At 35.2% G+C, this 27,706-nt stretch overlaps 1 protein-coding gene across 1 annotated transcript; it reads right to left on the reverse strand.

Annotated features, from left to right (window-relative positions):
- Nucleotides 1-904: 904 nt before the first annotated feature.
- On the reverse strand, nucleotides 905-27,706 carry RPP40 (ribonuclease P/MRP subunit p40). Its single transcript, XM_074270865.1, has 8 exons — nucleotides 27,468-27,706; nucleotides 21,838-21,982; nucleotides 8,260-8,328; nucleotides 8,042-8,137; nucleotides 6,900-7,025; nucleotides 2,961-3,159; nucleotides 2,691-2,825; nucleotides 905-1,489 (listed from the first exon to the last, which is right to left on the reverse strand). Exons 1-8 carry the CDS (start codon nucleotides 27,588-27,590, stop codon nucleotides 1,291-1,293), a joined length of 1,092 nt encoding a protein of 363 aa, XP_074126966.1. The 5' UTR covers nucleotides 27,591-27,706; the 3' UTR covers nucleotides 905-1,290.

Genomic DNA, 27,706 nt, shown 5'->3' on the forward strand with positions numbered 1-27,706 from the left:
TTATTGGTGAAGTTGTAAATTGATCCAATCATTCTGGAGAGCAATTTGGAAATATGCCCAAAAGGCTACCAAACTGTGCATACCCTTTGACCTAGCAATACCATTACTAGCTGTATAGCCCATAAACATCATAAAAGAGGGAAAAGGACCCACATGTGCAAAAATGTTTATAGCAACTCTTTTTATGGTTGCAAAATATTGGAAAATGAGGGGACTCCCATTAGTTGGGGAATGCCTGTACAAGCTGTGGTATCAGAATAAGAAATAATAAATTAGCAGATTTCAGAAAAAGCTGGAAAGACTCATATGAACTGATGCAAAATAAAATGAGCAGAACCAGGAAAACATTGCACACAGTATCAGCAACATTGTGGGAGGATCAACTATGAATGACTCAGCTCTCCTCAGCAATATAATGATCCAAGATAAGGAAAAACTATCCACATCCAGATAAAGAACTGATGAACTCTGATAAGAGCATACTTTTTTCTCTCTTTCTCCATTTTTTGGCAAGGCAATTGAAGTTAATTGATTTGCCCAGGGTCACACACAGCAAGCAAGTGTATCTGAGGCTGAATATGAACTCAGGTTCTTCTGGACCAGTGCTCTATCCACTGAGCAATATAGTTGCTGAAAAAAAGGTTTAGTTAGATAGAGATAAAGAAGGAATAAGAACATTTGAAAAATCCTGTTTGCCTTCTGATCTGCTTCTTCTTTCACAATTGTGACTAATATGGAACTATGTTTTACATGGTAACATGTATAACCTATATAAAATAACCATAATCACAACCATACAGTGTGTATAAAAGTAGATCTTCTCACTGGTGCTTGGGCTGTTTCCTCTAGTTACATCACCAGGTGCTGAATCTGGCCGACTTGCCTGAGACATGAGGGCCTGGGGTTTCTTTTTTTTTTTCCTCAATTCACACAAACAAACCAGAGAGCTAGTTTGCTAGTTCATTGTCCTACACAGCCCTTGGCCTAGCAGCTCGCAGTCTTGGCTTGCTGCAGCTACAGAGAAGCAACACTGGCATTAGATGTTTTACAAAAACACAAAGTGACTGACAATCATTTCATTAGGTTATCCCCAAACTTTTTGCTATTCATTTTAAAAGGTTGTGGAGAAAAAAATTCTGGTCACCACAGCAAACAACACCTCAAAACATAACATCAGTCTTGGTATAAAAAACAAATCATGTTATATAAACATCCTAAATATGCAACTTCCTTGGAATGAAGACTTCCAAAGTGAACCAGAAAAAAAAAAAATCACAAGTATCTTTATTCTCATGGTGGACAGTCATCATTGGCTCCCACAGCCATCTGAAGCCAGTAGTCCTTATTGCTGAAAATCACAAAGTTGTACAAGTGTTCTCCTCCTTTTCGAAATCCATGTTCATTTTCTCTCCAAGATACAGGGCTGTCTGCAAAGCCCTGAACAGACAAGGTGACCCAAGGAGTTAACTTTGGGTCATCAAAATAGTGACTAAAAGAGAAGGGAAAAAAGCTTTAGTTAAAGAGAGATAAAGAAGGAATAAGAACATTTGAAAAATCCTCTTTGCCCATGTAGAATAGAATAACTAGTGAATTTGTTGATCAAAGAAGTCAAAATGCTAACTTTAGAGTATAGCGCTAAGAAGATGCTCATTAAACTCCTGCTGCCTTCTGTAAATATAAAGAACATAAATGGGTATAATACACATGAAACATACTCCAATAGTTACCCTACTCAGCCAGAAATACATTTAACAATGAGACATTTGTGAAGTGCACAGTAATTGTTCCCCTCCCTGGGCATTCAGACTTCATTGTTGCTATGTTTATATACACTTTTTTAACTGAAACAATAAAACCTCATTTTTAAAGTGCCTTTACAATTCTATTACGGGGAATTAAAGTACTATGCTAACATGAGTAAGAGAACAGAAATCATATTGGAATGAAAAAGCAAAAGATAAACTTGATAGATGTTTAAAGTTCAAAAAAAAAAACATATTAAGGGAATCTGTCTTGACAAATAAAAACTAAGTTGAACAAGGTTTCTTCTTTGTTGTAAACTCTAGATAGCAGAGACTTTATTTATTAAAGCAGAGTGCTTTATTTAGCCTTATTACCCTATTGCCTAACACAACACATAACATACAGGTGTTGAATAAGTGCTTATTCAATGGATAACTCTAATAACAAGTGATATGAGTCTACTACTATTACCTGAAATAATGATGAGTATGTTTCATGCCAACACTTGATGTAGCAGGCATACAATAAGTTTTTGTCTCTATTAATATCAAATGAACATTTTTTTTTTTTTTTTTGCTGAGGCAATTGGAGGTAAGTGACTTGCCCAGGGTCACCCAGCTAGGAAGTGTTAAATGTCTGAGATTAGATTGGAACTCAGCAAATGAATGAGTCATGAAAATAAATTTACCTTAAAAAAATTAATACTTTGCTTCCAACAAACATTTTTTACCTTCTCTTTTCCAAAAATAAATGATATTTCATCACAACTATTCCTAATAATAATTCTAGAATATCACTTAATATACAATATTACTATCCCAAGAGACCAAAAGAAGGAAAAAAGGTATTTGAGAGGGAATTCTACAATTCTAAACAATAAGATTTAAGGTCCAGGAGAGAGATCATTAAAACAACACATCTGCATAGATATATAAGATTTTTCTCACCACAGCTGTTCCAGTAACAGGCATATCTTCTCAGATACTATGAAGCCAGTGATTGTGCACAAATAAGCTTTTTCTACCAATATACTTGGTTGAGGACAGCAATATGTTGATACAAAATTGAATGACTGATTATTTCTGCCACAAAATAAAATGAGAGAGAGAGATAAACTACACATTGGTATTTGCTACACAATCATTCAATAGAATAAAAGCAGTTTTGTTTTTTAAGAGAAGGCCCCACATATGAACAGAGCCATTCCTGATACCTACAATTCTACATTACTGAAGATAGCACCAAGCCAGTCAAACAGTTCTGGTGAACTGCAGGATTCTTCAGGCTTCCCCCCAAGTTCTCCACTCAGCAGCAATGGACATTGAAGATCTCTCAAGGTGCCAAATGCTATTTTTGGTTGATGCTCTTGAATTTGGTATTTGGAAAAGTATGACATCACTGTTGACTGTTCTGCACCTTAAACACACCACATACAGTAGTTTAGAAAATTGTCAATTTAAAATCACTAAGTACAACAACATCCCACCAAAACAATTCTATTGATGTCCTTGAATGATGTGGAGAAAAGTTTGAAGAGAAAGGTTAAAAAATACCCTAAGGCCTATATTCAAAACCATTAAGATCCTGCTCAGCAGCTCCATGCTTCTTCTTCCTTCTCACTTTCTCTAGAAATGAGTTTCAAATCCAGTTGATGTTGCATGCCAAGCTAGATTAACCAATTACGTGCTTAACATGGCAATTTAGATTGAGTGAAATAAAATTCATAATTCACATACAGCACACTGTCACACCAAGAGATAGGTTTCAAGGCTATCCTTAAAAGAAAACACAGCAGGAATACAAATCACAAAGTATTGTTGTGGCATTTAAGTTGGCATTTAAAAATCAATAACAATGGATAGTTGAGCTATATACATAACTTATTTCTAGAGACAGGAGCTTGCCTGCCTTTCCCCAACAACCTAAAAATAAAAGAGTTTGGATGGAAAGGGCTGTTCTTCAAAATAAGACTGAATGGTCCTGGACCATAGACTGGCCAGCATCACTTTCACACCGGAATAGCACACTTTTGATGAGCTGGGAGAATACATGCCTAGCTGGAGATGGGAGCTTTTTCTCTCTTCCCAAAGTTCCAAGAATCATGTTTGAGAACATGCAAAAAAACATGCCATTCCCAGTTAGTCCCAAAACAAACTAGGAACTCTGAGGGGATTGGATGAGTATATTCAGCAAATGAGAGCCCTCTGTTTGGGAACATAATGTCTAAGAGCTTAGAGAGGTCACATTAAAGTTTTCCATTCCATAAGCCTTACATTTTATAATAGAAAATCAGGTCTGGGAGCTGGTTCTAATAAAAACTGAAGTCCTTATTCAAATAAATGGCCTTGAAAATCAAAGACTAATAATTCGGCAAGTATTTGTTAAGCAAGTACTATATGCAAGGTCTCCAATAAATGCAGCATGGCACAGTGTATGAGATTTTTAAGTTTTAAAAATAAATTTTTATTCAATTTAAACACAAAAAAGAGCATTCCTATATGTAGAGAATGCAAAGAAGTTTGTATATGAAATCGTAAATCACTATTCCATACTATTTGCTTTTTACAAAATAAATAAATTTCTCATGACTATCAAACCATCCTGCTTGTCTATACTTCTTTCTGAACTTCCTTTTGTTCTCTTCTTCTCTAAAAATGCTTCCTTTATTCCTGCTTTTTTTGGCATCACCATGGTGAGCTCTCTCCTCCCTTACAAATAAAAAATGATAGAAAAAAATCCTCGTAACAACTAAACATAGTCAAGGAAAATGAATCCATATAGCAGCCTTAAGCATATATATATATATATATATATATATATATATATATATATAATGATGCTTTTTTCTGCCCCTTCAGCCATCATCTCTCAATCAGAACATGTTTCCTCATAGGACCTCTGGAGACATAACTCATCAGTCTCATCATCAGACATGACCTCAGTCTCTTCCAGTTTTCAAGCAGCCCATTGCTAGGGTAAAGTTTCCACATTTCTATTCTAAGCAACTTACTTCTTCTCTCTTTAATTCTTGCCTCCAGAGCTTTTATTTCATTTTTTGTTTGTTACTTTTTTTTTTTTTAGGCATTCATGTATTCCTTGGGGAAAATAGATTTTTTTTTCTTTTGAGTCTTTGCTTGCTATTGTTACAAACTTACCTGCTCCTTCTTTTAGGAGATGTCTAAATGTGCAGCAACTTTTGATCATTTTTAAAATTTATTTACTCATCTGTCTAGCTGTAGTTCCTGAATTAAGGCTTTGTGCCAGGATCAGGCTTCACAACCCACTGGTACTTGTCACCCTGTCTGGTCTTCTCCCTGGGCTTCCTAAGCTGACCTCTCCTCCCTGATGGAGGGGGGGCAGAACCATCAGCATCCTCCCCTCATTCTGAGGTTTGGAGCACTGAATCTTTTGGCCCCTGTTTGGGATCTCAAACTGGCAGGACCTCGAGCCCCTGGGCCTGGACTGTCCATAGCTGGGTGCTGCAGCCATGCTGAGGAGCACCCCACCGTTTCCTGCCTGAGGACTTCCATGATCCTCACCTTGGGGCTTTCTGACCACCTGCATTTTTCATGAGCAGTCTTTGTTAAATATTTAAAAGCACATCACATCAAATCAGCATCTAGGTACTAACACTAAGAATGTTTTCTCAAAGGAGAAGGTATGGAGTACAGAAGAACATGAGGAGCGTAGTCTTTAGAGCAAAAGGGAGCTTCAGAAATCTGGCCTAAACCCCTCAATTTACAGGAGACTGAGGCCTGAAGCCATAAGGAGCAGAGCTATGATTCAAACCCAAGTCCATTCTGGTTTAGAATAAGAAAACACAAGTCCTAAGCATGAACATTAAAACAGTGGGAATAAGTTTGGAAGGCAGTGAACTCTTTATCACACAGTAACTGGATAACTATTTATCAGGGATATCAAGTAAAGGCTGGACTGGAAGACCCCTGCAGACGTTGGGTATTCTCGGCTGGGAAGGCAGTAAGGTTCCCTATTGCACTAGCCATATAACAGCTTCAGGAATCTTTTGGAGGAGCTAGAAGGATAGAGTTCAAGATGAAGAGTTCCTTTCTGGTCTTCCCCTCAGTCTAGGTGACAGCTGCTCAATGAAATGTATGGAAAATTTCCTATCCTAAAGTATCTCCCCACATAATTATCTGAAATTCCTCCCATTAGAAATTCTTTAAAATGGCATTAGGAGGAGAGTGGGAAAGGATGGGGTTATTATTAATAATGTAGCAGAATTTCATTTACTTGTTTTAATTTATTTTTATTATATTAATAAATTTTATAATTATAATGTATGAATTTTAAAATGCAAATATTATATTTTATAGATTATAAGTTAAATTTATAATTTTAATTTAATTAGAATGTTTTCTAGCTGAGACACACTGAGGAGATTTAGTTCTGGAAGGGGAAAAGCACTCTGTGTAGCAAATGGCATATAATGAATAGGAAAGGTTGGTAGCACAGGGTGCTTTGGACACAATTACAACATAACAAAAAAAATGTTAGGTAATAGGATACAGGAACCCATCACAGAAGCTCAGTCTAGCAGCTGCTAACACACGTTTCTTTTTTCCAGAGGCCAGGAATTGTTGTTTATTAACCATGATGAGGAAAGGGAAATTTCTTGCAATGATTTAATTCCATGATTCAATGAATAGCAACCTAAAGAGTCTTCCAGGGGCAAAGGCAGGTTGTAGACAGGAATACTTTATGCTACACAGACATGCAAGGCAGAAACAGAGTGAGAACCCTTGGTTCCCATTCAATGATTAAAAAATAACTTGAATCTTCTACGATATGACTGAGCACAATTTAAGAAACATGTCAGCCATGCCTACACAAGTGTACAACCCACACAAAATTAGACTGAATGATGAGCAGCACAGGCTCTTAACTAGAAAAGTTGCCTGTAACACATAAGCAGCCATAGTCTTTGTGCACTGGAAATATTTCTGCTCCTGACCATGGAAGCAGAGCTGTGGTAAATCCCATGTGGTTTGTTTTTCCCCAACTAAATTTATATTCCTCCCTGCTCCCTCCCACTACACACACCACAGAACTGAAACACTGTTCAATGTTCAGCTGATCTCTCCAATTATCAACTGAATTTCAGCTTCACAATATCCTCACACATGAATTCCCAATACCTTCATGATGCCAAGCCAGAAGGAAATCGAATTTCAGTGGTTTCTTTTCACTGAAGGCCCAATTTGCTCTTTTATACTTCTTGGACTCAGGATTGAAGGAAGAATCCATCAAATCAAGCGTAACAACTTGAAAAGTTTAAAAAAAAAAAATTGAACAGTATAGTTTTTATCTCACATAACTTATAACATAATGAAATTTTATGCTTAAAAAACGTTACAAAAAAAGCTTTATCATTTTACCTACTTCTCTGTAGACCTAGTAAAATTACTTTTGTGTTCCTTTTGTGTACAAAAGCAAAATTTCTTGAGGAACTATATTTCTAGCACTGAAACCAAGAAACAACAGTTTTCCTTCATTCTTTGCTTAGGCAATTTAAGACAACAATTTACAACAGATTAATCATCTTCTACTGTCAGACTTCATGGCTTTTTTCCAAGTGATCTCCAAGGCTCTTGTTCTCTCTATGCCCACCTCAACCAAGTCACAAATTCCAAGTGGGGAAGGCAGCCTATCCAGCAACCCTCTCATCCAACTGCCTCTAACAGTAACTTCACTCTCCATCTTAAAACTGGGGGAATTACAAAATAGCACCTCAACAGGCAAAAGTTAAGAATATTGAGGACAACAATAAACTAATAGCCAGCATTTATATAATTTTAAGATTTTCAGAATCTTTACAAATATCTTAATTGACAAGATTTAGGATATTATTCATTGCTTTTTGCTGTTGAATTTAAAACCTATAGGCCAATGACATCCACTTAAGTTTGGAATTTTGGAGGCAAAAAAACTTCAAAGAAATTCTCATCTTCCTGAAACAAAATAAAAGGATCAATACAAACATTTCTATTTAAGCCTATATGAGATCACTTCTGACTTGTTAAAAAGTAATGGAATCTTTATTTATTAGTTGATGTTTTTTATTTTGACATACCATTTATTTCCAAATATATTCCTTCCCTCTCTCCCTACTCAAAAAGCCCATCAATGATATAAAAAAGATAGGAAAAAAGGAATTTCAGCAAAACCAACTATAAAACATCAACTACATCAAGAAATATATTCAATATTCCACACAAATTGACCCCCCCCCAACTTCTGCATATGGGGAAAACACAATGAATTTTGTATAAATACTTACTGTATCTCATGACTTTTCTGCCAGAGTATCGAGATGGATGACCCTGAAGTCCAATTTCTTCATAAGTATCCTTGTCCAGGGACACAATTAGTTTTCCTATACATCAAACCATGATTTCCATGAGAAGCATACTTAAACATAAGTAGTTTTCTTTCAATTAAAAAAAAAATAAGCCATATTCAATAGTTTGGTGTTATTAGGAATAAAATAAATATTACCGTTGGGCAACAGGGCAACAGTATTGTCTTGATCAATATTTGTATTGTATGTTAAGGCATAACAGGAACCTGTAACAGAAAAATAAGCCCAAAGAGAGGATTAAATGGAAGACAAAAACAAACATCACACAGTAAACAGTTTAGAAAAATAACATACAGATGAAATCCTCAGCATGACTGTAACCCAGTCAATGGGTTCCAAATGGGAATCCAAATTATCTACCTGACCATGCCAAGGGACAGCCAGAATATGAGAAAAGCCAAGTTGCTACTGAATCACTCCACTCCAACAAATTCAAGCTGTATCCTGAGGAATATAATAAGGACTTAAGGACAAAGGGCATTGTCTTCTTTTGCCACAACTGATCTAGATAGCATTTTCTTGTTTAATTTACTTTTTTTTTTTTTTTAAATAAAGATACATTTATGTTCTCCGCTTCCCATTTTCCAAACTCGTGTGGGAGGGGTTGGAAAGAACGAAAAGCAAACTATGCATAGTTAAGCCAAACAAATGGCCATGTCAAACAACATATATCTCATTTTGCATATTGAAACTGATGAAATGGAGTGAAGCATGCTACCTGTGCAGGCAACTTTGTCAGCAAAAGTTCCGGCACTACTAGGATTAAGATGGGACAATGGTCCTTATATTCAAAGAAGAGTTTCTCACAACAGAAAAAGATCCCTAGAAGCAGACATTTTTGACTTACAGAAATGAAAAAAGACCATTCAGGGATCTAAAGTTTCATATGCTTGCTAAATTTGGCTGGCAATTGCTTCTAATTTAGAATTTATCTGTTGGGAAAAGAAAGATTTTCCTTTGAAATTCAAATGATAAGTATTCTAATCTCTAGTGCTATAAGGAAGGATGATCCTGGCAGTACTTAAAATGACCCATTCAACTAAAGAGAGACACTAAGGAAGACTATTTTTAAAAACCAACAACAATTACTCCTTTTTTTCTTTACATGACCATTCCTGACCTATGGCACTTAGAATCCAACAATTCTGCTAATCTAAAGGTTTTGGAAAGCCACTTACTCATTGTGTTAGATATTGTAAACTTGTAAAACATGCACACAGATCAGTCAATTGGTCTCCATGGCATTGATACAGCATAATTTTACTTGGTCTAAAAGCTGAAAGGCAAGGAAAGCCAGGTTCCTCCAAAGCATACACATTTTAGGAAGTACTAACAAAAAAACAAAAAACCAAAAAAAAAAAAAACAAAAAAAAAAAAAACCCTTTTTACCCTAATTTGGGTTTGGCCATAAGAATATGAGCAAAATCTCTATGGCAATGTGCTATTTCTTTCCTCCCAGCCACAGCTTGCACTAGTTTTTTGCTTAAATAATCTAAATTAAATCACATCTTCCAGATGTGGTGTTTCTTTCCTAAACACCTAAAATAACAGGCTTATTCTTGTTGGGGAACATTAGCAGTATAATGGATTTCGTACTTCCTTACTCCCTGTCTCCCTTTGTCCCTCCTTCCTTCTCTCTTTCTTCCTTCCTTCCTTCTTTCCTCCCTTCTCCCTCCCTCCCTCTTTTTCTTCCTTGTGTGGAATCCTGTGTGGAATTAATTGAATGAAGACACTCTCATGGGAATATAGCCTTAAACTTTACCTTAATTGTGACTTGAGACTTTAAAATAACAAATGAAGGTATAGCTAAAAATAAAAAGTTGCAGATGCTTGTACCCTCCTGTTTCCCACCTCTTAATTAGCATTTAAGTACTCTTTTAAAGGTTTTGTAGTAAAAAGTTATGTAGTAGAGTCTGTAAAAGGCTCCCATTTACTTTTGAACAGCAGAACTGATGGAGGTGGGAAGAGACTCTCTCCAGAAAGGGATCTCCTCTGCCAAGCAACTGGGGAGTCATCTGGATAATGGGAAAATCCTAGGAGGTTCTAGTCCATAAGGAGGTTCCTATGTTGATAGATAAGATCAGGTGAATCCTCCATTAAAAGAAGGTAAGATACTGTGAACCTTAGGAAAGGAAAGTAGCTGGTTCTAAAAATCTACCTGGTGTCCTGAGAAGAAAGGTCCTTAGGAAGAATTGGGATGCAGTACCAAAATGTATAGAGATTAAATACTGTTGCTTTGTTCCAGCAGGGGTCCAGCTCACTCCAAGGTGGGGAGAAGAACAGGAGCTAGATTGGTTTAGAAAAAAACTCTGTGTGCATGTGTGTGTGGGGTGTGTGGGGGTGTGTGGGTGTGTATGTGTCCATCCATGTTTTTCTTCTGTGTTTCTCTCAGCCGAATTACAAAGGAAAAGATCTGACTGTTTGGGGTTTAAAAATGCTTGTTTTATATATGATTGGACTTATGTAAATAGCTTTTAGCTAGAAAGAAGGGCTAGTTCTGAGATAAAGTTTTTAACTGCCATACCTAAAAGAAAGGAAAAAAGTAACATTTCTGTGGACCTAGAACTGGCCACTTTGGGTCTGCAGAAATAGTCAAAGTTACAGAACTATTAAAACATTTTAATAGATTCTGGGGTTTTTGAGGCAAAATTTTAAGTTTTTTAACACTGTTTCCAAGGCTCTTCCCCCAGGGTCCTAAAGTCCCCCAAATTCTTTAAACTCTGTGGACAGACCTGAAAAGGAAGTTTTCTGCCACTTTAAATTTTGGGGCTGTGTGTGTTTAAATTGGAATTCAAATTCTGAAATTGTATGAAATAATTACTATTAATTAGTGTATGCTAAAATTGTGAATTTGTTTATTCTGGTCTAATATTTTAGAAATATGTGTGCAATTATATTGAATTACTGTTATTAGAAATTTAAATCTATATTTGATTTGATTTTAAGTTAAAAATTTTGGCTCTCTGGTAACTAACCTGAAGAGATCCCATATTTGTATCTCCTAATTAAATGAAATATATTTAAGCTTGTTAAATGTTGCTTGCTAAATTGTATATTGAGCAATTTGTAAATTGTATAAACTGTGCTTTAACATTTTGTCAACCCAGCTGTACATGTGGTATAAATTTTATGAAATTTAGTCCAAAGCTATTGAGAATATTAATCTTAAGGTTTATCTTGCTTTCTCTCTTTAACAAAGAAGTAAAAGCAAGAAAATCAGACATATAGGGATGTGTGTAATTACAGAACAAATTGTGTAGGAAGGATATATAATATATCTAGAAACAGATGGGAAAGTATTGAGGTGTCCTTCCGGAGAAGGGAGCCTGGCTCCAGAATATTTAGGTTAGGTTTTATTGAAATGCCACCAATGGGGAAATTGAGATTCAGGGGATGAATGGAAGCTTTCCCCAGGGATTAGTGGAAGAAATACTTGGCACTAGCACTTCTCAGAGACAAAACAGCCCTTAGGCAGCAGATAGGATTATCACCCTTGGAAATGTAGTATGGAATGCCTTAGGCAGAGGGATTAGGAGAGGTCCCATCCTTTCAGATAAAGGATAAATTTTTAAAGAATTATATACTAGCCTGTCTTCATTCGTTTTTACTCTTGGGAAACAAGGATGACTGACCCACAACACTCTGAAGTTTGCAGTTTGTAGGAGAGTGGGTGCTTACCAAGTCCTGCCAGAAGCAGAGTGGAAGGACCTCACCAGGCCTTACAGATGACTGAGACTGCAATCTGGAGGCTTTGAACACCAGGTTTAAATGACCTGTGCAGGAACCTCAAGAATGGACTGTTAAGGGCAATTTATATCCTCTAAAATTGACTTTGCAATGAGGAATATTTCAATGAGAAGTGGGAATGTTTATGTTTAGAGGAATTTTGACAATACTGATGTTGATTCTATTATATCTCATGAGGACTCCTTGATTAGAGGAAATTGAATTAACATTTTTTAGGATGAAGAAATTGTTAATTCTGATAGAATTCTTTAATGTGAAATGAGGATATAGAATATGTGAGTTTGGATGTGTGATCAATGTGAATTGGTTGTATTGAGTCATTTCAAAACTGTTCCCATTGTTGTAGGGAGAACAGTGGTCTGTGTCTGACTTTTGAACACCGTTAATAAAATGTTTTAATATAGACTGGTTATTGAGCATCTTAAAGTAAAATGATTTGTGAAAAGCCATCTATACTTAGATATGAAGATAAGCTGTGAACTTTCTAGGATGAATCTCTTACTGTTATCAAGGTAAGAGATATAGTCAATATTTATTTAGGATAGGTGATCCTTAAGAGTTTTGATTAATGAGACTTGCTAGTTGAAATAAAATCTCTTAGGAATGTAGCTGATATTATTTGGAGTTTTGAATTCAGATATGTTTGTCTGATGGATCATCAAGCCATTGATCCACTATCTGAAAGGAATATGACACAAGCTACTCAGAGAAATGTAATTCTGAATTGTTACAGGCGAAGGTTAGTATCTGGACAAGAGTTGGGAGGACAACCTTGGCCTCCACTTAAGGGGAGATCCTTCTGACTAAGTTTCCCAGTGGTGTAAGAACCCACCTGATTATTCCTGAGTGACTATAAGGTGGAATTGTTAAACTGAGCTGAGGATCCTTTATTCTGTCATATATGTGCTCTTAGGCTAAGGCTTAAAGGACCAGTTTTTTATTATAATCTTGTCAATTTTTCCTTTTTCCTCATAGCAAGCTTCTGTAATCAGAGGAAGTAATGAATAGAAGTCATGAGCACAACTTAAGCATGCAAGATCTTGCCATTTTCAGTCTGAAAACATGTGATTATTATATCTTAAATAAGGAGGTAAATGAATATTTGGCCTAGTAATCTTTCTGTTGCTAGATCTTTATATGTCTGTTTCTCTTAGTATTTTATTGTTGCTAATAGGCATTTTTATTTGTTAAAGGTTACCTATTCTAATTACTGGAGACAAAAATGGTTGGGTTATAGATGACCCCAGATAGGAGTTGGGGACTCTTAATTTGTATGCTGAATAGGCTCATTATAAGTTCCTTGGTGGAACATACAATTTCCCAGGAGAAAGGGAGTACCTCATGAGGTTGGGGTACACCCTGAGCTGGGAGGCTAAATCCTGAAAGGAACTGGCACCCTAAAAGAGTTAGTTAGCTGTAAAGAGGAGAAGTGGGGTTGGAAAGCATAGTGAAATTAGGAGAGATATCATATGGTATAGAGGAAGGGAAAAGATACCATAAGGCAGGATGCTGTTGTGGGCTAACCCAGAGGAAGTGGCAGCCTGAGATTTCCACAGAAGAAAGATTGAGCAACATAGAGAGGGAAATCCAGTTAGACAAGGATGGACCCCAATAGAGAAAAAGGACAAAGAAGGTCCAGAAGGATTGGAGACTGAGAACAAGCTGCTTGAAGAAATGTATCAAAATGGAGTATGGGTCTGTGGACAGATAGGAATATGTGTGTGTGTATACCTATTAAATATATCTGTGCTTAACTATAGTCTGCTTACAGGAGGTAGGAGGATGAAAGGTGAAAAAAGAACAAAGTAAAAAAATTGCACAATAGAGAACAAAAGAATAACTATAAGGAAGTAAAGAAAAGGCGGGCCCTCATGAATATAATTTATTTTACTATTATATATCCTTTCTTGAACTGGAAATTCATTGTTATATTTTGAATCCTCCTTGACATCCTGCTTGGTACATGACAATGTTCTGCTTTGTTATGTTTTGTTTTATTTTTATTTTCTGTCTTTCTATTTTCTATTAAATTAAAAAACAATTAATGGCCAAGAAGTAGTTATTCAAACAGCTATTGCTTCTAGCACAACACCTTAAAATATGAAAATAAAATTGCAAACAAGTAATATAATATGAAGCTATTAATTGAAATACACCCATTAACTCACATCTACACAAACCCAAAATTTCTAGTGCAAAGAAAGAGTTTTTCTTGCATCTATTGATTGGTGTCTTAATACAATAAGATAAAAAGAAGTTCACAGAACAAAATTCAGTTTGGACAGAAGCAAGGATTTGCTTGGGAAATCTCTAGGCTTCCTAGGTATGACTGTCTTCAACAATTAAATCTTGAGAATTATTGTATACATTTAAATGGAAAAGGAGACCGGATAAAGGAGCAAGCAAGGCTGAGTGCTGGCCCTGTCCCTCCTGAATATACATAGTTCAGGAAACATTCAAATCAGCTTTCTTTAAGTCTTTTCTGTGGAAAGACTTCAAGACTTCTATTGATTTTAATTTGGGTGTGGGCTTGAGGGAGGATCAAATTCTGCAAGACAATGTGCTGTTTATTTCCCCCAAACTCTACTAGCTTTTTGCTAATCTTTTCTTGGAATCTGGCTCCTAAAGACCTAGGCTGGTCTTGGGACCAAAGCAAATTTGTCAAGCCTGAGCCAGTTTTTCTTGAGCAAAGATTGCAAGCAGAGGCTATCCCATAAAGCCTAAGTGTCAGCAGGAGAAGAGCCTCTAAGATACCCCAGTCTACAAATAGCCACTGGAGACAGAAGCCACAGTGCAGCCTTCAGAAAAGGCCTCAGAGTAGCTGTGTATTTGAGAATAAAGACAGCAATATCATCTACCTTCCTTTGTCTTCACAAAGGAAGACTGGGGATGTTTTCTAGGGAACAGGCCAGCTAAGTATGGAAAGGCTCACTGCTAGAAGGTAGACTACCAGGTAATGAATTTTCTGAAAATGGCAGCCCATGAAAGCTAGGCACACAGAAGTCCCTCAGCATGTACCACACGGAACCCTTAGAGTTCCGTAGAGACTGTAATGGAATGGCAAAAAGAGGGGGCGGAGAACACTGAGAAACACAATCCTTAGACTGCCTGCAAAAATTACTTTAATTGTCAGTACTTTAATGTGTCATCTTTGTTCAGAGATCAATTAGGAAAAATTCTACAAGATGAACTGAACCAGTTTCATGCTGACATCCTCACTATAAATGAAATCAGAAGTGGTAATCAAGTTGCAGCCAAATGGACTAAGAGGAGTTGATTTCACTAAATAATCAAAGGCAACAAGAAACAGGGAAAAGCTTGGCCTTGGAGAAGAGATGAGAAAACATACCACCCTTTGTTGGTTAAAGGGAAGGAGACTGTGAGTGTGCTGGTCTGATTTGCTGATTTTATTTTGTTCCTTGGGAACGCTTGCTCCAAAGGAGAAGCATATTTGTAAGTGAAAAAAAAAAAAAAAAAAGGAAAAGGCATCAGTAAACTTTTTTTTTTAAAGCAAAGACAAACAGATTACTATGAAATAATTACAGATTATACATCAATATTCATTACAGGAAGCTAAGACGTAAAGACAAGTTTTGAAGAACTTTTTCAAGATCTTAAAAGTTTAAGTCAACTTCTACCTGGGTAGTGAATGACTTCGACATTACAATGAGTACTTAAGAAGATGAGGCAATGTAAGGCAATTAGGTGGCACCATAAATAGAGCAATGGCCCTAGAGACAGGAGGCTCTGAGTTCAGCCTCAGACACTTGACATTTACTAGCCATGTAACTGTAGGCAAGTTATTTAACCCTGACTGCCTCACAAAAAAATTAAAATAAAATTTAAAAATCAAATAAAGAAGTGGAACACCATGTAGCATTTACACTCTTTCTGTTATTGTTTGCTTGCATTTTTGACTTCCTTCTCAGGTTATTTTTACCTTCTTTCTAAATCTGACAACTTTATATATATGTATACATATATTCTATTTAACATGTATTGGACTACCTGCCATCTAGAGGAGGGGGTGGAGGGGAAAGAAGGGAAAAGTTGGAACAGAAGTTTTTGCAAGGGTCACTGGTGAAAAATTACCCATGCATATGTTTTGCCAATAAAAAGCTAAATTAAAAAAAAAAAATTAAGTCAAACAAAGATGATGTTACAATGTGTAGGAAAACATGGTTTATGATTAAGAAATAAGAAAAGTCAGACTTGTAAAGGCATGAGGCTTCTGACTAATCCACATTATGAATATTTTCTCCAAGAATATAGTCAGAAAGTGGTCAATATTGCAAGTACTGAACATCATTAAAACATCAAAACAAAATAAGAATGAAGATTAAAATGTGATAATAATGAGACAATTATAGCAGTTCTAATCTAATCGATTAAATAAGTCAATTCCAACCAAATACGAACTAAGACAAAAGAATGTTGACTTAGCCAATCATCATTTCTTTGCAAAATTTAAAGCAGTAACTAAAAAATATCCTGAAAGGCCAACAATCCATCTTAGTCAAACACCTGAGACTACCAAAGTGATTTTCCTGAAAACATGATTTAATTTAAAATTAATTTAATTAAACTAATTTAAAAAACTCAATTGGTTTCCTATTCAGCTCCAGAGTCAAATAGATATAGAATAATTTGTTTGGCATTGAAAGCTCTTCACTTTGCAGATGATATGATGGTATAATTAGAGATTCCTAGAGAATAAACTAAAAAACATCTAGAAACAATTAACAAGTTTAGCAAAATTGCAGGATATAAAACAAATCTGCATAAATCATGAACATTTCTATGTCACCAACAAATCCCAGCAGGGAGAATAGAAATAAAAATCCCATTTAAAATAACTGTAGATAATATAAAATATTTATGGGTCTACCTGCCAAGATAAAGTTAGGAACTGTGTATGAACACAACTACAAAACACTTTTCATACAAATAAAATTCGATCTAAGTATTTGTGGGTAGGTTGAATTAATGTAATGAAAATGATAATTCTACCTAAATTAATCTACTTATTCAGTGTCATGCCAACCAAAAATACCAAGAAATTATTTTATAGAGCTAGAAAAAATAACAATACAATTAATCTGGAAGAATAAACAGTTAAAACTTTCAAGGAAATTAGTGAAAAAATGCAAAGGAAGATGACTTAGCTATAAAACTATATTAAAAAGCAGCAGTCATCAAATCCATTTGGTACTGGCTAAGAAACACAGTAGTGGATCAGTGGAATAGGTTAGGTTCACAAGACACAATAGTCAATGACTATAATAATCTAGTGTTTGATAAATTCAGACTCCACCTTCTGGAATAAGAACTTACTATCTGACAAAAATTCCTGGGAAAACTGGAAAATTATATGGCAAAAACTAAGCAGTGACCAACATCTAACACCAATATAAGGTCAAAATGGGTTCATGATTTAGACATAAAGGATGATATCATAAGCAAATTAGGAGAACAACTGATACTCTATCCATCAGATCTGTGGAGAGGAGAAGTATTTACATCCAAAGAAGAACTAGAGAACATTAGGAAATGAAAAATGAACATTTCTGATTACATTCAATTAAAAAGTTTTTGGACAAACAAAACCTGTGCAGACAAGATTAGAAAGGAAGCAGAAAGCTGGGGGGGAAAATTTTATAGCCAATGTTTTAAATTGGCTTCATTTCTAAAATATATATAGAATTGACTCAAATTTAGAAGAATACAAGCAATTTCCCAATTGATAAATGGTTAAAGGATATGAACAATTTTCAGATGAAGAAATTAAAGCCATTTCTAGTCATATTAAAAAATGCTCTAAATCACTATTGATTAGAAAAATGCAAATTAAGACAACTCTGAAATCCTACCTCACATCTCTCAGATTGGCTAAGGTGACAGGAAAATATAATGATAAATACTGGAAAGGAAACTGGGACACTAATGTATAGTTGGTGGAGTTGTGAAACGATTCAACCATTATGGAGAGCAATTTGGAACTATAACAGTGTGCATTCCCTTTGATGCCATACTGTCTCTACTAGGCTTGTAAACCAAAGAGATCATAAGAGGGGAAAGGACTCATATGTGCAAAAATATATGTAGTAGCAAGGAAATGGAATTGAGTGGATGCCCATCAGTTGGAGAATGACTGAATAATTTATAGCATATGAATGTAATAGAATCTTATTGTTTATGTGAAATAATGAGCATGCTGATTTCAGAAAAGCCTGGAAAGGTTTACATGAACTGATGCTGAGGAAAGTGAGTAGAACCAACAGAACAATATACACAGCAACAAGATTATGTGATGATCAACTTTGATGATGAAAAGTGCATGCAGAGACTGAATGTGGATCAAAGCATATATGGTATTTTCATCTTTGTTGTTGTTTTCTTGCTTTTTCTTTTTTTTTTCTTTTTTTGGATCTTTTCCCCTTTTGATCTGATTTTTCTTGAATAAATATGTTAAGAATGTTAAGAATTGCATATTTAACCTGTATCAGATTGCTTGCTGACTTGGAAAGGTAGGAAGAAGAGAAGGAGAAAAATTTGGAACACAAAGTTTTGCAAAGGTGAATGGTGAAAACTATCCTTACAGGTATTTGGAAAAATAAAAGGCTATTAAACAAACAAAACAAGAAAGTTCTTCAAATCTTGCCCCTTTCTACTTTTAAAGTGTTTTTACATTTTACTTCCTTCCAAGAATTCTCTTATCTAACCATTTTGGCCTCCTCACTCTTTCAGACACAACTTTTCATCTCCCACCTCTTTGCCTGTGCACTTGTCCCTCATGTCTAGAAAGTTCTGCTCCCCACTTCCACCTCTTAAAAAATCCCAAATCTTTCAAGATTGAGCTCAAACAACCCCTTCTGCAGGAGCCTTTTCCAAGTCCCCTCAATTGCTAGAGCTTTCCCTTGTGAGGTTAGTTTCCATTTACTCTATCCATAAGGTGTATGTATCTAATTATTCACATGTCTTCCCCCACCAAAATGTAAATTCCTAGAGAACAAAAAGGAGTATTTTAACCTATTTTTAATGGCTGGCACACAGAAAGTACTTAATAAATGTTGTTGAATGTTTTTCTTATGTTTTGTCTTGTTCATTAAAAAAAAAAAAGGTTTCAGAGAATCTCTCATGTTTGGTGGCTATCCTATCCCTGTACAATTCTTACCACCGTATATAATTTTTTTTCTTTAAAGAAAGATAAAAGCCCTTATAAAATGCATTGTTAAACAAAGCACATTTCCACACAGGCTCTGTCCAAACCTGTATGCCTTATTCTGCATCTTGAGCCTAACAGTTCCTGTCAAGAGGTAGGGAGTAAGTTTTATTATCAGTCCTCTGAAATGATGTCTAGTCACTGAAACTGATGAAAGTTCTAAATCCTTCTTAAAATAGTTTTTCTTGATGATCTTGTTACTGAATAAATTGTTCTCTAGGTTCTTTTACTTCATTCTTTATGGTTCAAACAAGTATTCCCCAGGTTTCCCAGCAACTGTCTTCTTACTGTACAATAACATTCTATTATGTTCATAAACTGTGACTGATTCAGCCATTTCCCAGCTGGTAGGTATTCCCTGAGTTTCTAATCCTACCACAAAAAGATGATAAAAAAAAAATGTTTGTACATATGGGTCATGTTCCTTTTTCTTTGACCTCTTAGCAGCAAAGATCAACAGTGAAGCTGCAAACCAACACACAAATTTGGGAAAGCAATTTGGAACTAACTATGCCCCCAAAGTTACTAAATTATACTGCTGCTGGTGCAGCGATATCACTACTAGATCTATGTTTTGAGAAGGAAAAAGAAAGCAGAAAAAGACACATATTCATATGCTATTACATATGTATGTGTGTATGTATATATCTTTATATGTTTACATGTACATATATACACACATATATGCCATATACATACATACATACATATATGAAAACATTTATAGTGGCTTTTTTTTGTTGTAGCTATTAACTGAAAGGAAAGTTAGGTTCCCATCAATTTAGCAATGGCTGAACAAATTATGGCTGGAATATTATTGTGCCATTACAAATGACAATTATGACAAACTCAGAAAATCCTGAGAACATTTGTATGAAGTGATGCAGACTGAAATAAGCAGAACCAGGAGAACAATTTATATAACTCAGCATGAATTTAGGAAATTGATCATGAGAGATGCCTCTTAATTCTTGACAATGAGGTGAACAGTTAGAGCAATGGTGTCAAACTCAAACAGAAATAGATCCCACATATATACATACTGACTTAGAAACCATAAATTAACATTATCTATGTTATATTACATCTTTCTTATTTTATTAAATATTTCCTAATTACATTTTAATTGATTGAGCTGCATTACTCTAAGTTTAACATCTCTGGGCTTGAGGTTCAGGATACCCACACCCACACCCACACCCACACCCACACACACACACACACACACACACCTTTTTTTTCCTATTAAAAATGCCTGATGTGTCAATTTGGTTTGCTTAATGATACTTATTTATCCATAAGGGAAGGCTCCTATGTGGTGAGGCAGTATTGGTGGGTAGTGACAGCAATGTAAAAAAAATGAAAAAAGTGCAAAGAAAGCATTAAAAACACAAATAACAGAAAAAAAGTTTAGAAGGGAATAGAGACAAGTAGCATAATTTTTGTGCTATTGTATTAAATTTGATACAGCTTTTAAAATTTAGCATATAATGGAGGTTCACAGTTTAATGTAAATCTTTACTCCTAGTTATCTTGATTCATTGAAATATTCATGTTTGTTGATGTATAAAGTAGAAAACACTATAGCAGAATGGGATTTTGACTAATATCTTATACCATCTACCACAATAAACTCCAAAACCTAAACAATAAAGATCAAATAAATAAGATTTACTTAAGAGACTATAGAAAATAAATAGAAAATTTTTAATTGCATAAAATTGAACAATTTTTTACACAAGCAAACTAAAGGCAGAATTAGAAGGAAAATAACTGAGGGGAAAAATCTTCACAGAAAGTATTTCTGATTTAAAAAAAAGGTTAGATAGGTATACAAGAGGTCTAAGAAATAAATACATATAATATATAATAAAACACCTACAAATACACAATGCTTAAGTGAAGAAACTCAAGGTATTATCAATCATGAAAAATATCCTACATAATTAGTAAGAAAAGATGCAAATTAAAATGTCTTTAAGATTATAACTAACAGATTGAAAGAAGACAAAATATTAATTGTTCTAAGGGCTATAGGAAGACAGGAACACTAATGAATTGTTGATGAGGCTGTGGAGTGGCCCAACTATTCTGGAAGACAGCAATTCAAGGTTTGGGAAGCACTTTACAAATATCATTTGTAACCCTGGAAGATAGATTATATTATGTTTTTCATTTTACAGATGAAGAAACTGAGATTAAATGAATTGCCAGTCACACGGCTAGTGAATGTCTCAGGCTAGATTTGACCTCAGGTTTTCCTGATTCCAAGTCCATCAATCTATCCCCTGAGCCACTTAAAGCAGTATATCCTTTAACAGTTATCAAAAGGACGTTCAACAGAGACAGACACTGTGAAGTTGGTTCAGACAAGCAAAGCTCCCTTGTCTTAGCCTCCAGTTGTTTCTCCACAGTTTCTTCATTACAAGTCCAGTATGTCCAAAAGCATTTATTTTTTAACTACACATACTTGTTATAAGGGAGGGCTTTTATTTCAGAAAGGAGGAGAGTTAGGGGGTAGTGATTAAAAAATGTCCCAAAAGAGAAAATCAAGAAAATTTTTTTTTTAATTCACAGAACAAAACAAAGAACAGAAAGGCCATGATATAGAATAAAAAGGTTTCACTGAGGGATAAATGAAACACATTTAATAAAACACATATTATATCAAGAAAAAGAGACCAAAATACTGATTAGTAACAGTTCCTGAGTGTACTAATCACACCAAAAAATACTATTTTCCTACCTTTTTTCACAAAGTTATTGATGAAATCATGTACAATTAATTCATGAAGAGGTAAATTCTTCACCAAGTAGTAGGGTCCAATCTCCATGACAATATTTTTCAGTTCTTTTGATAGTATCCCACATTCAGGAATCAGAAATGATACCTATATGAATGGGTTAACAGAAATAAAGATTTTATTTCTATAGCAAGTAGCACTCAAGTTCATAAGGACAAAACAACTCAGTATTTTTAAAGCCCCCAGTACATATAAGGTGCTATGGAATTCAGAGAATAGAACAGTCCCTATATTCATGGACCTTACTTTCTACAAGAATTCAACCTATTCAAATAATTATAATAAAAATAATAAGCAAATGACCATTTGAGAAAAGAGAGCACTAGCAATTAGGGAGACCAGAAGGCTTCACAAAAAAGGTGCAAGTAAAGCAAGGCTTGAAGAAAGACCAGAATTCTCTGAAACAGAAATAAGGAGAGAAGTGATAGAATGTTGATTTAGGAAACATCTGGCTCAGACATGAAGTTGTGATGCAAAGTAGTATGAAATAAGACTGGAAGGGTAGAGTGCTGCCAGATTGCAGCAGGGAGAGATAGGGATATTCCTAAACAAGAAAAAATAACTTACTTATATTTCAAGGAGAGAGAATTTATAAAAGATTTGTTTTATGACATGTACCCCAATATAAATTAAGTAGATTTTTACATAGTTTTATAGTTTCATATGTAAAGTTTTAAGCTATTTAAGCTTAAATTTGCATTAAGATTTTTGGAACATCTTGTATATTGTGGCTGCTTTCTCAATAAAATACTGTCAGGGTCTCATTTCAGGAATCCACTTGTACAGGGAATAAATGTTTTCTCTGTTACCTTGTAAAACAGTTAATTTGTATGTCAAGAAAATAAGAAGACATCAAATGCCCCCTGTATCCACTGTCATTTTGGGACCAATGAAAAGATGCTCAACCAATAAACTATCAAGAAAATTATAAGTGTGCTCCCCCTAATATCATTAGTGTCAAAAATCCTACAGGACAAAATAGAGTAATGGGAAAAATCACTGGTTTGATAGCCAAGCAAAGAGAACTCTTAATATACAAATGAAATGATCAAGTTGTTACCTTCTATAATAGTAATAGTGATGATGATGATGACAAATAATTGCTAATATTTGTGTAGCCCATACATACCATGGCACAGGCATTACAAAAATTACCTCATTTGATCCTCACAACTAGTCTAGAAGGTACAGTTGAGATAACTGAGGCAGAGGTTAAATGACTTGTCCAGGGTCATATAGTCAAGAGAAAAATATCATTATGGAAAAAAAATGGATTTTTGTTATGGGAAGAAGGTTGAGGATATTATAAGCACAATAATCTAAATAGTAATTAAATTGATTTCCTTCTATTCAATTCTGGGATTGGCTAACTACCAAAACTTAGTGTATGTCCAAGATAAATATATATACAAATGGACTATATATGCCAATTCTAAATAGTCCATCTAAGGAGAGGAAAATCTTTAAGGGAAAATATTGTTCTCTATACATTTCAATCTGTGCAATTATAAAGATGCAGTCTCCTACAGAATATAGTTTTGTGAAATCCTAGCTATTCCCTTCTCATACCACCTGATGATTTTTATATAATACACACACATATACACATATGTGCATTTTTATAAAAATTAGAAAAGAGGCATGAGTCAGCAGTCGCTGACATTTTCACAAATCACCCTTTTTGAGTAATAAGCCCAATTTTTTTCCCCAAGCACTTTGTATCCTCCTCTTCCTTTTCAGAAAGCTTGAGAATTGTTTCTACAAATATTCACAAAACTTATCTCCACTATAAAGTTTACTATTCTTATTCTTATTATAGGTTTAGTCTAACTGTCCTTACCATCTTTGTTTTGATTCCAAAGTCCATTGATTTTTTGGAGCAAAGTTCATAAAACCCTGAACCAGCTACACCCAGCGAAAGAACTCTGGGAGATGACTATGAACCACTACATAGAATTCCTAATCACTCTAATTTTGCCAGCCTGCATTTTGGATTTCCTTCACAGGCTAACTGTACACTATTTCAAAGTCCGATTCTTTTTATACAGCAAAAAAACTGTTTGGACATGTATACATAGATCGTATTTAATTTATACTTTAACATATTTAACATGTATTGGTCAACCTGCCATGGAGGGGGGAAAGGAGGGGAAAAATTAGAACAAAAGGTTTGGCAATTGTCAATGCTGTAAAATTATCCATGCTGGTAAATAAAAACTATTAAAATAAAAAATTAAAAATCCACTCAAAAAAAAAAAAAAAAGTTCATAAAACCTCATTAGAAGAATGAAAATTAAGACAACTCCAAAATGATCTATTTAAGTAAGTTGCATATGTTTTTAAAAAGGGGAAGGATGAATAAAAGATATTGCTATAAACAATCACTGTTTTCTAAAAAAAAAAAAAATTAACCATTTAAAATCAATAATAAACAAAAGAAGGGTCCCTAGAATAAGTATTTTCTGACACACCAAATGTGCTGATTTTGGAAAAGAAAGAATATGAAATTTTAAAAACATGTCTTACTCAAATAAGTACAAATAACTGGAGATTATTAAAGGTTTGTGGTTGTCAATATAATCAAAATGATAAAACCGAATTAACTTGCAGAAGTAGTATCATGGATAATTTTATAGAAATAAGCAAAACAATAACAAAATTTATCTGGAGAAACACAAGCTCAAGAATCTCAAGAGTAATCAATCAACAAGCATTTTTTTTTTTTTTACTGTTAATTATTTATTAACATTTGTTAGATGCTTAGCACATCTACAATGTGGTTGTGGGACTGTTGATATGAGTGTAAAGAATTAGAATAATCTTTACCTTGGAAAAGATAAGGAAGAAGACTTTTAAGTACCCAATATGACAAAGTAATAATCATTCAAACTATTTGGTGCTGATTGAAAAATAGAAATATTGATCAATGAAACAAAGCAAACAAAATCCAGAAGCAAACAAACATAGAAGCAAAGAGTTTGATAAATAAAATTTTATCAATTACTAGAGTAGACAAAACTAAACTCCCTAGTTGACAAAAACTTCCAATTAAATCGTAAATTTCTAGTAAAGTAATCTGTCTGAAAGTTTTTAGAGGACAGTGATAAGGGAACCAAACAGTTTTATTCCCAGCTGTCAATAACTTAAGAAAACCTTTAAATAAGTCATGCAATAAATTTCACACCTTGATTAATTTCTACACTTGCAAAACAGAAACAAGTCATAGTGCTTATTTCCTCCATTACCTCATTAATACACTATCAAAATAACTGCTAAATTTTATGAAGCAAACACATTCTTATCACCACAGTAATTAGTGAAAAGTTAAGTGTATCATCTTTGGATACACTCTCGTTGTTCTTTGAGGACAAGAGCTGTTTTTGTTTTTTGTGTTTTTCCATTTGTACCTTCAGCACTAAGCAGAGAAGGGAACACATAGCAAGTGATTGATAAATTATTTGTTGTTGATTAATATATTCTATAAAGGCAGGAGCTTTGTCTTTATCTTTGTTTTTCCCCCCATTGTCTATTAAGCCTAAGCACTAGTGAATTTATGGATCCTTTCTTTTTTTTTTAATTAATTTTATAATTATACATTTTTTGATAGTACATATGCATAGATAATTTTTTACAACATTATCCCTTGCACTCACTTCTATTCTGAATTTTCCCCTCCTTCCCTCCACCCCCTCCCTACATATTAAATATGTTATAGTATATCTTAGGTACAATATATATGTGCAGAACCGAATTTTGTTGTTATTGTTGCAAAAAAAGAACTGGATTCAGAAGGTAAAAATAACCTGGGGAGAAAAACAAAAAATGCAAACAGTTTACACTCATTTCCCAGTGTTCCTTCTCTGGGTTTAGCTGATTCTGTCCATCATTGATCAATTGGAATTGGATTAGCTCTTCTCTATGTTGAAGATATCCACTTCCATCAGAATACATCCTCATACAGTATCATTGTTGAAGTATATAATGATCCCCTAGTTCTGCTCATTTCACTCAGCATCAGTTCCTGTAAGTCTCTCCAGGCCTCTCTGTATTCCTCCTGCTGGTCATTTCTTACAGAACAATAATATTCCATAACCTTCATATACCATAATTTACCCAACCATTCTCCAATTGATGGACATCCATTCATCTTCCAGTTTCTAGCCACTACAAAAAGAGCTGCCACAAACATTTTGGCACATACAGGTCCCTTTCCCTTATTTAGTATTTCCTTGGGATATAAGCCCAGTAGTACCACTGCTGGATCACAGTTTGATAACTTTTTGGGCATAATTCCAGATTGCTCTCCAGAATGGTTGGATTCTTTCACAACTCCACCAACAATGTATCAGTGTCCCAGTTTTCCCACATCCCCTCCAACATTTATCATTATTTGTTCCTGTCATCTTAGCCAATCTGACAGGTGTGTAGTGGTATCTCAGAGTTGTCTTAATTTGCATTTCTCTGATCAATAGTGATTTGGAACACTCTTTCATATGAGTGGATATAGTTTCAATTTCATCATCTGAGAATTGTCTGTTCATATCCTTTGACCTAGGAATTCTTTTCAATCTTTCACAAATGTAAACAATATCATATTGCTTAATTTTTTTTCAAAGGGGAAGGATGAGAATTTGGAACTCAAAATTTTAAAAATGAATGTTAATGTAATTGTTTAGTATTTAACAAAATAAATAAAATGTGTGTTTTTAAAAATTCCTTCCAAAGCACCCTTCCTCTTGCCCCTCCCCTCCAAAAGTAGCTCACTTTGATAGACAACTGCAATGGATTAGCAAATGCAATTCCTTCTTTGGATTTCAAACTATTTTCAATGAGTATTTTCTGGAAATGTAGCCAACCAATTGGGATTAACCACAGTATTTTGGCTTAAAAAAAAAGTATCTAAAATCAAGGCTGGGATGGAGAGAGGGGAGAAGATACTGGAGCCTTTAGGAAAAAATAAATACAAAGATATGTAAAAGATAGCCAGCACCAGTCACTTTCAGCTAGAGCTCGTAAACATCTGAAGAGTCAACTCAGGTGTGACATTCATACTCTGGAGGAAAACTGCAATCTAAGCGATTGACTAGGACTGTGCCCATCCATTTCCTGGATTTTTTCTTGTACGGTACAGACTGTGGGATACAAAGACTGAGTTCAAGATTTTTCTCTGAAACTTAACCACCCTGGGCCTCAGTTTCCCAATTTATAACAGAGATAACAACTTATAACATAGGGTCTTTCATGTGTAGAACTGAGATCCCCAAAGGGAGTCCTATGCCTGCTGCATTGTGGGATTTGTAGTCTTCCCAGGCGTCAGGAGCCTTCGCCAGAGAGACTCGGAACACTACAACTCCCAGGGTGCTTAGCGCAGTCCTTCCCCTCAACCCCCACCGATTCTAGCCCACAAGCCGGGTAAAGAGTAACATTCCTAAGGAAGGCGGAGGGGGGGGAGGCGTGGGGTGAGGAGCTGGCCTGGGGTACGAGTGCGTTTGGGGGCAGCATCGCCCCGAATCCTCTTTGGGGTCTGCGCAGACCACCTTGGTGGAGAGGAAGGGCCAGAGGCGGGACTTACCCTGTGGTTGAGGTAGTGCATCTGCACGTGCTGCCGGTGCCGGGACTTGTCATGGCCGAAGTTCGATTTCTCGCACACCAGCAAGTGTCGTGGCGCCTCCCGCAGCCTGTGCAAAATAGACATTGTCACCAGCAAAAACACACCTGGGCTGTAAAAAGTCGTATTTGGCTAGGCGACGGCCGTGCCGCGCCTGCCCAGTACTGTTCTTCGGGCCTCCCACGTGGCTAGTGGGGGAACGC

This window comes from Sminthopsis crassicaudata, chromosome 1 (assembly GCF_048593235.1).
Source record: "Sminthopsis crassicaudata isolate SCR6 chromosome 1, ASM4859323v1, whole genome shotgun sequence".
NCBI lineage: Eukaryota > Metazoa > Chordata > Mammalia > Dasyuromorphia > Dasyuridae > Sminthopsis > Sminthopsis crassicaudata.

Bases quoted from the DNA above. Each gene is read 5' to 3' on its own strand.
- RPP40 (XM_074270865.1), bottom strand. From the start codon at position 27,590: ATGTCTATTTTGCACAGGCTGCGGGAGGCGCCACGACACTTGCTGGTG. The intron at 8,138-8,259 runs GTAATATTTATT...TTTGATGTATAG, and splicing joins TGTTGCCCTGTTGCCCAACG to GAAAACTAATTGTGTCCCTG. The intron at 1,490-2,690 runs GTGAGAAAAATC...CTTCTCTTTTAG, and splicing joins CTGTTACTGGAACAGCTGTG to TCACTATTTTGATGACCCAA.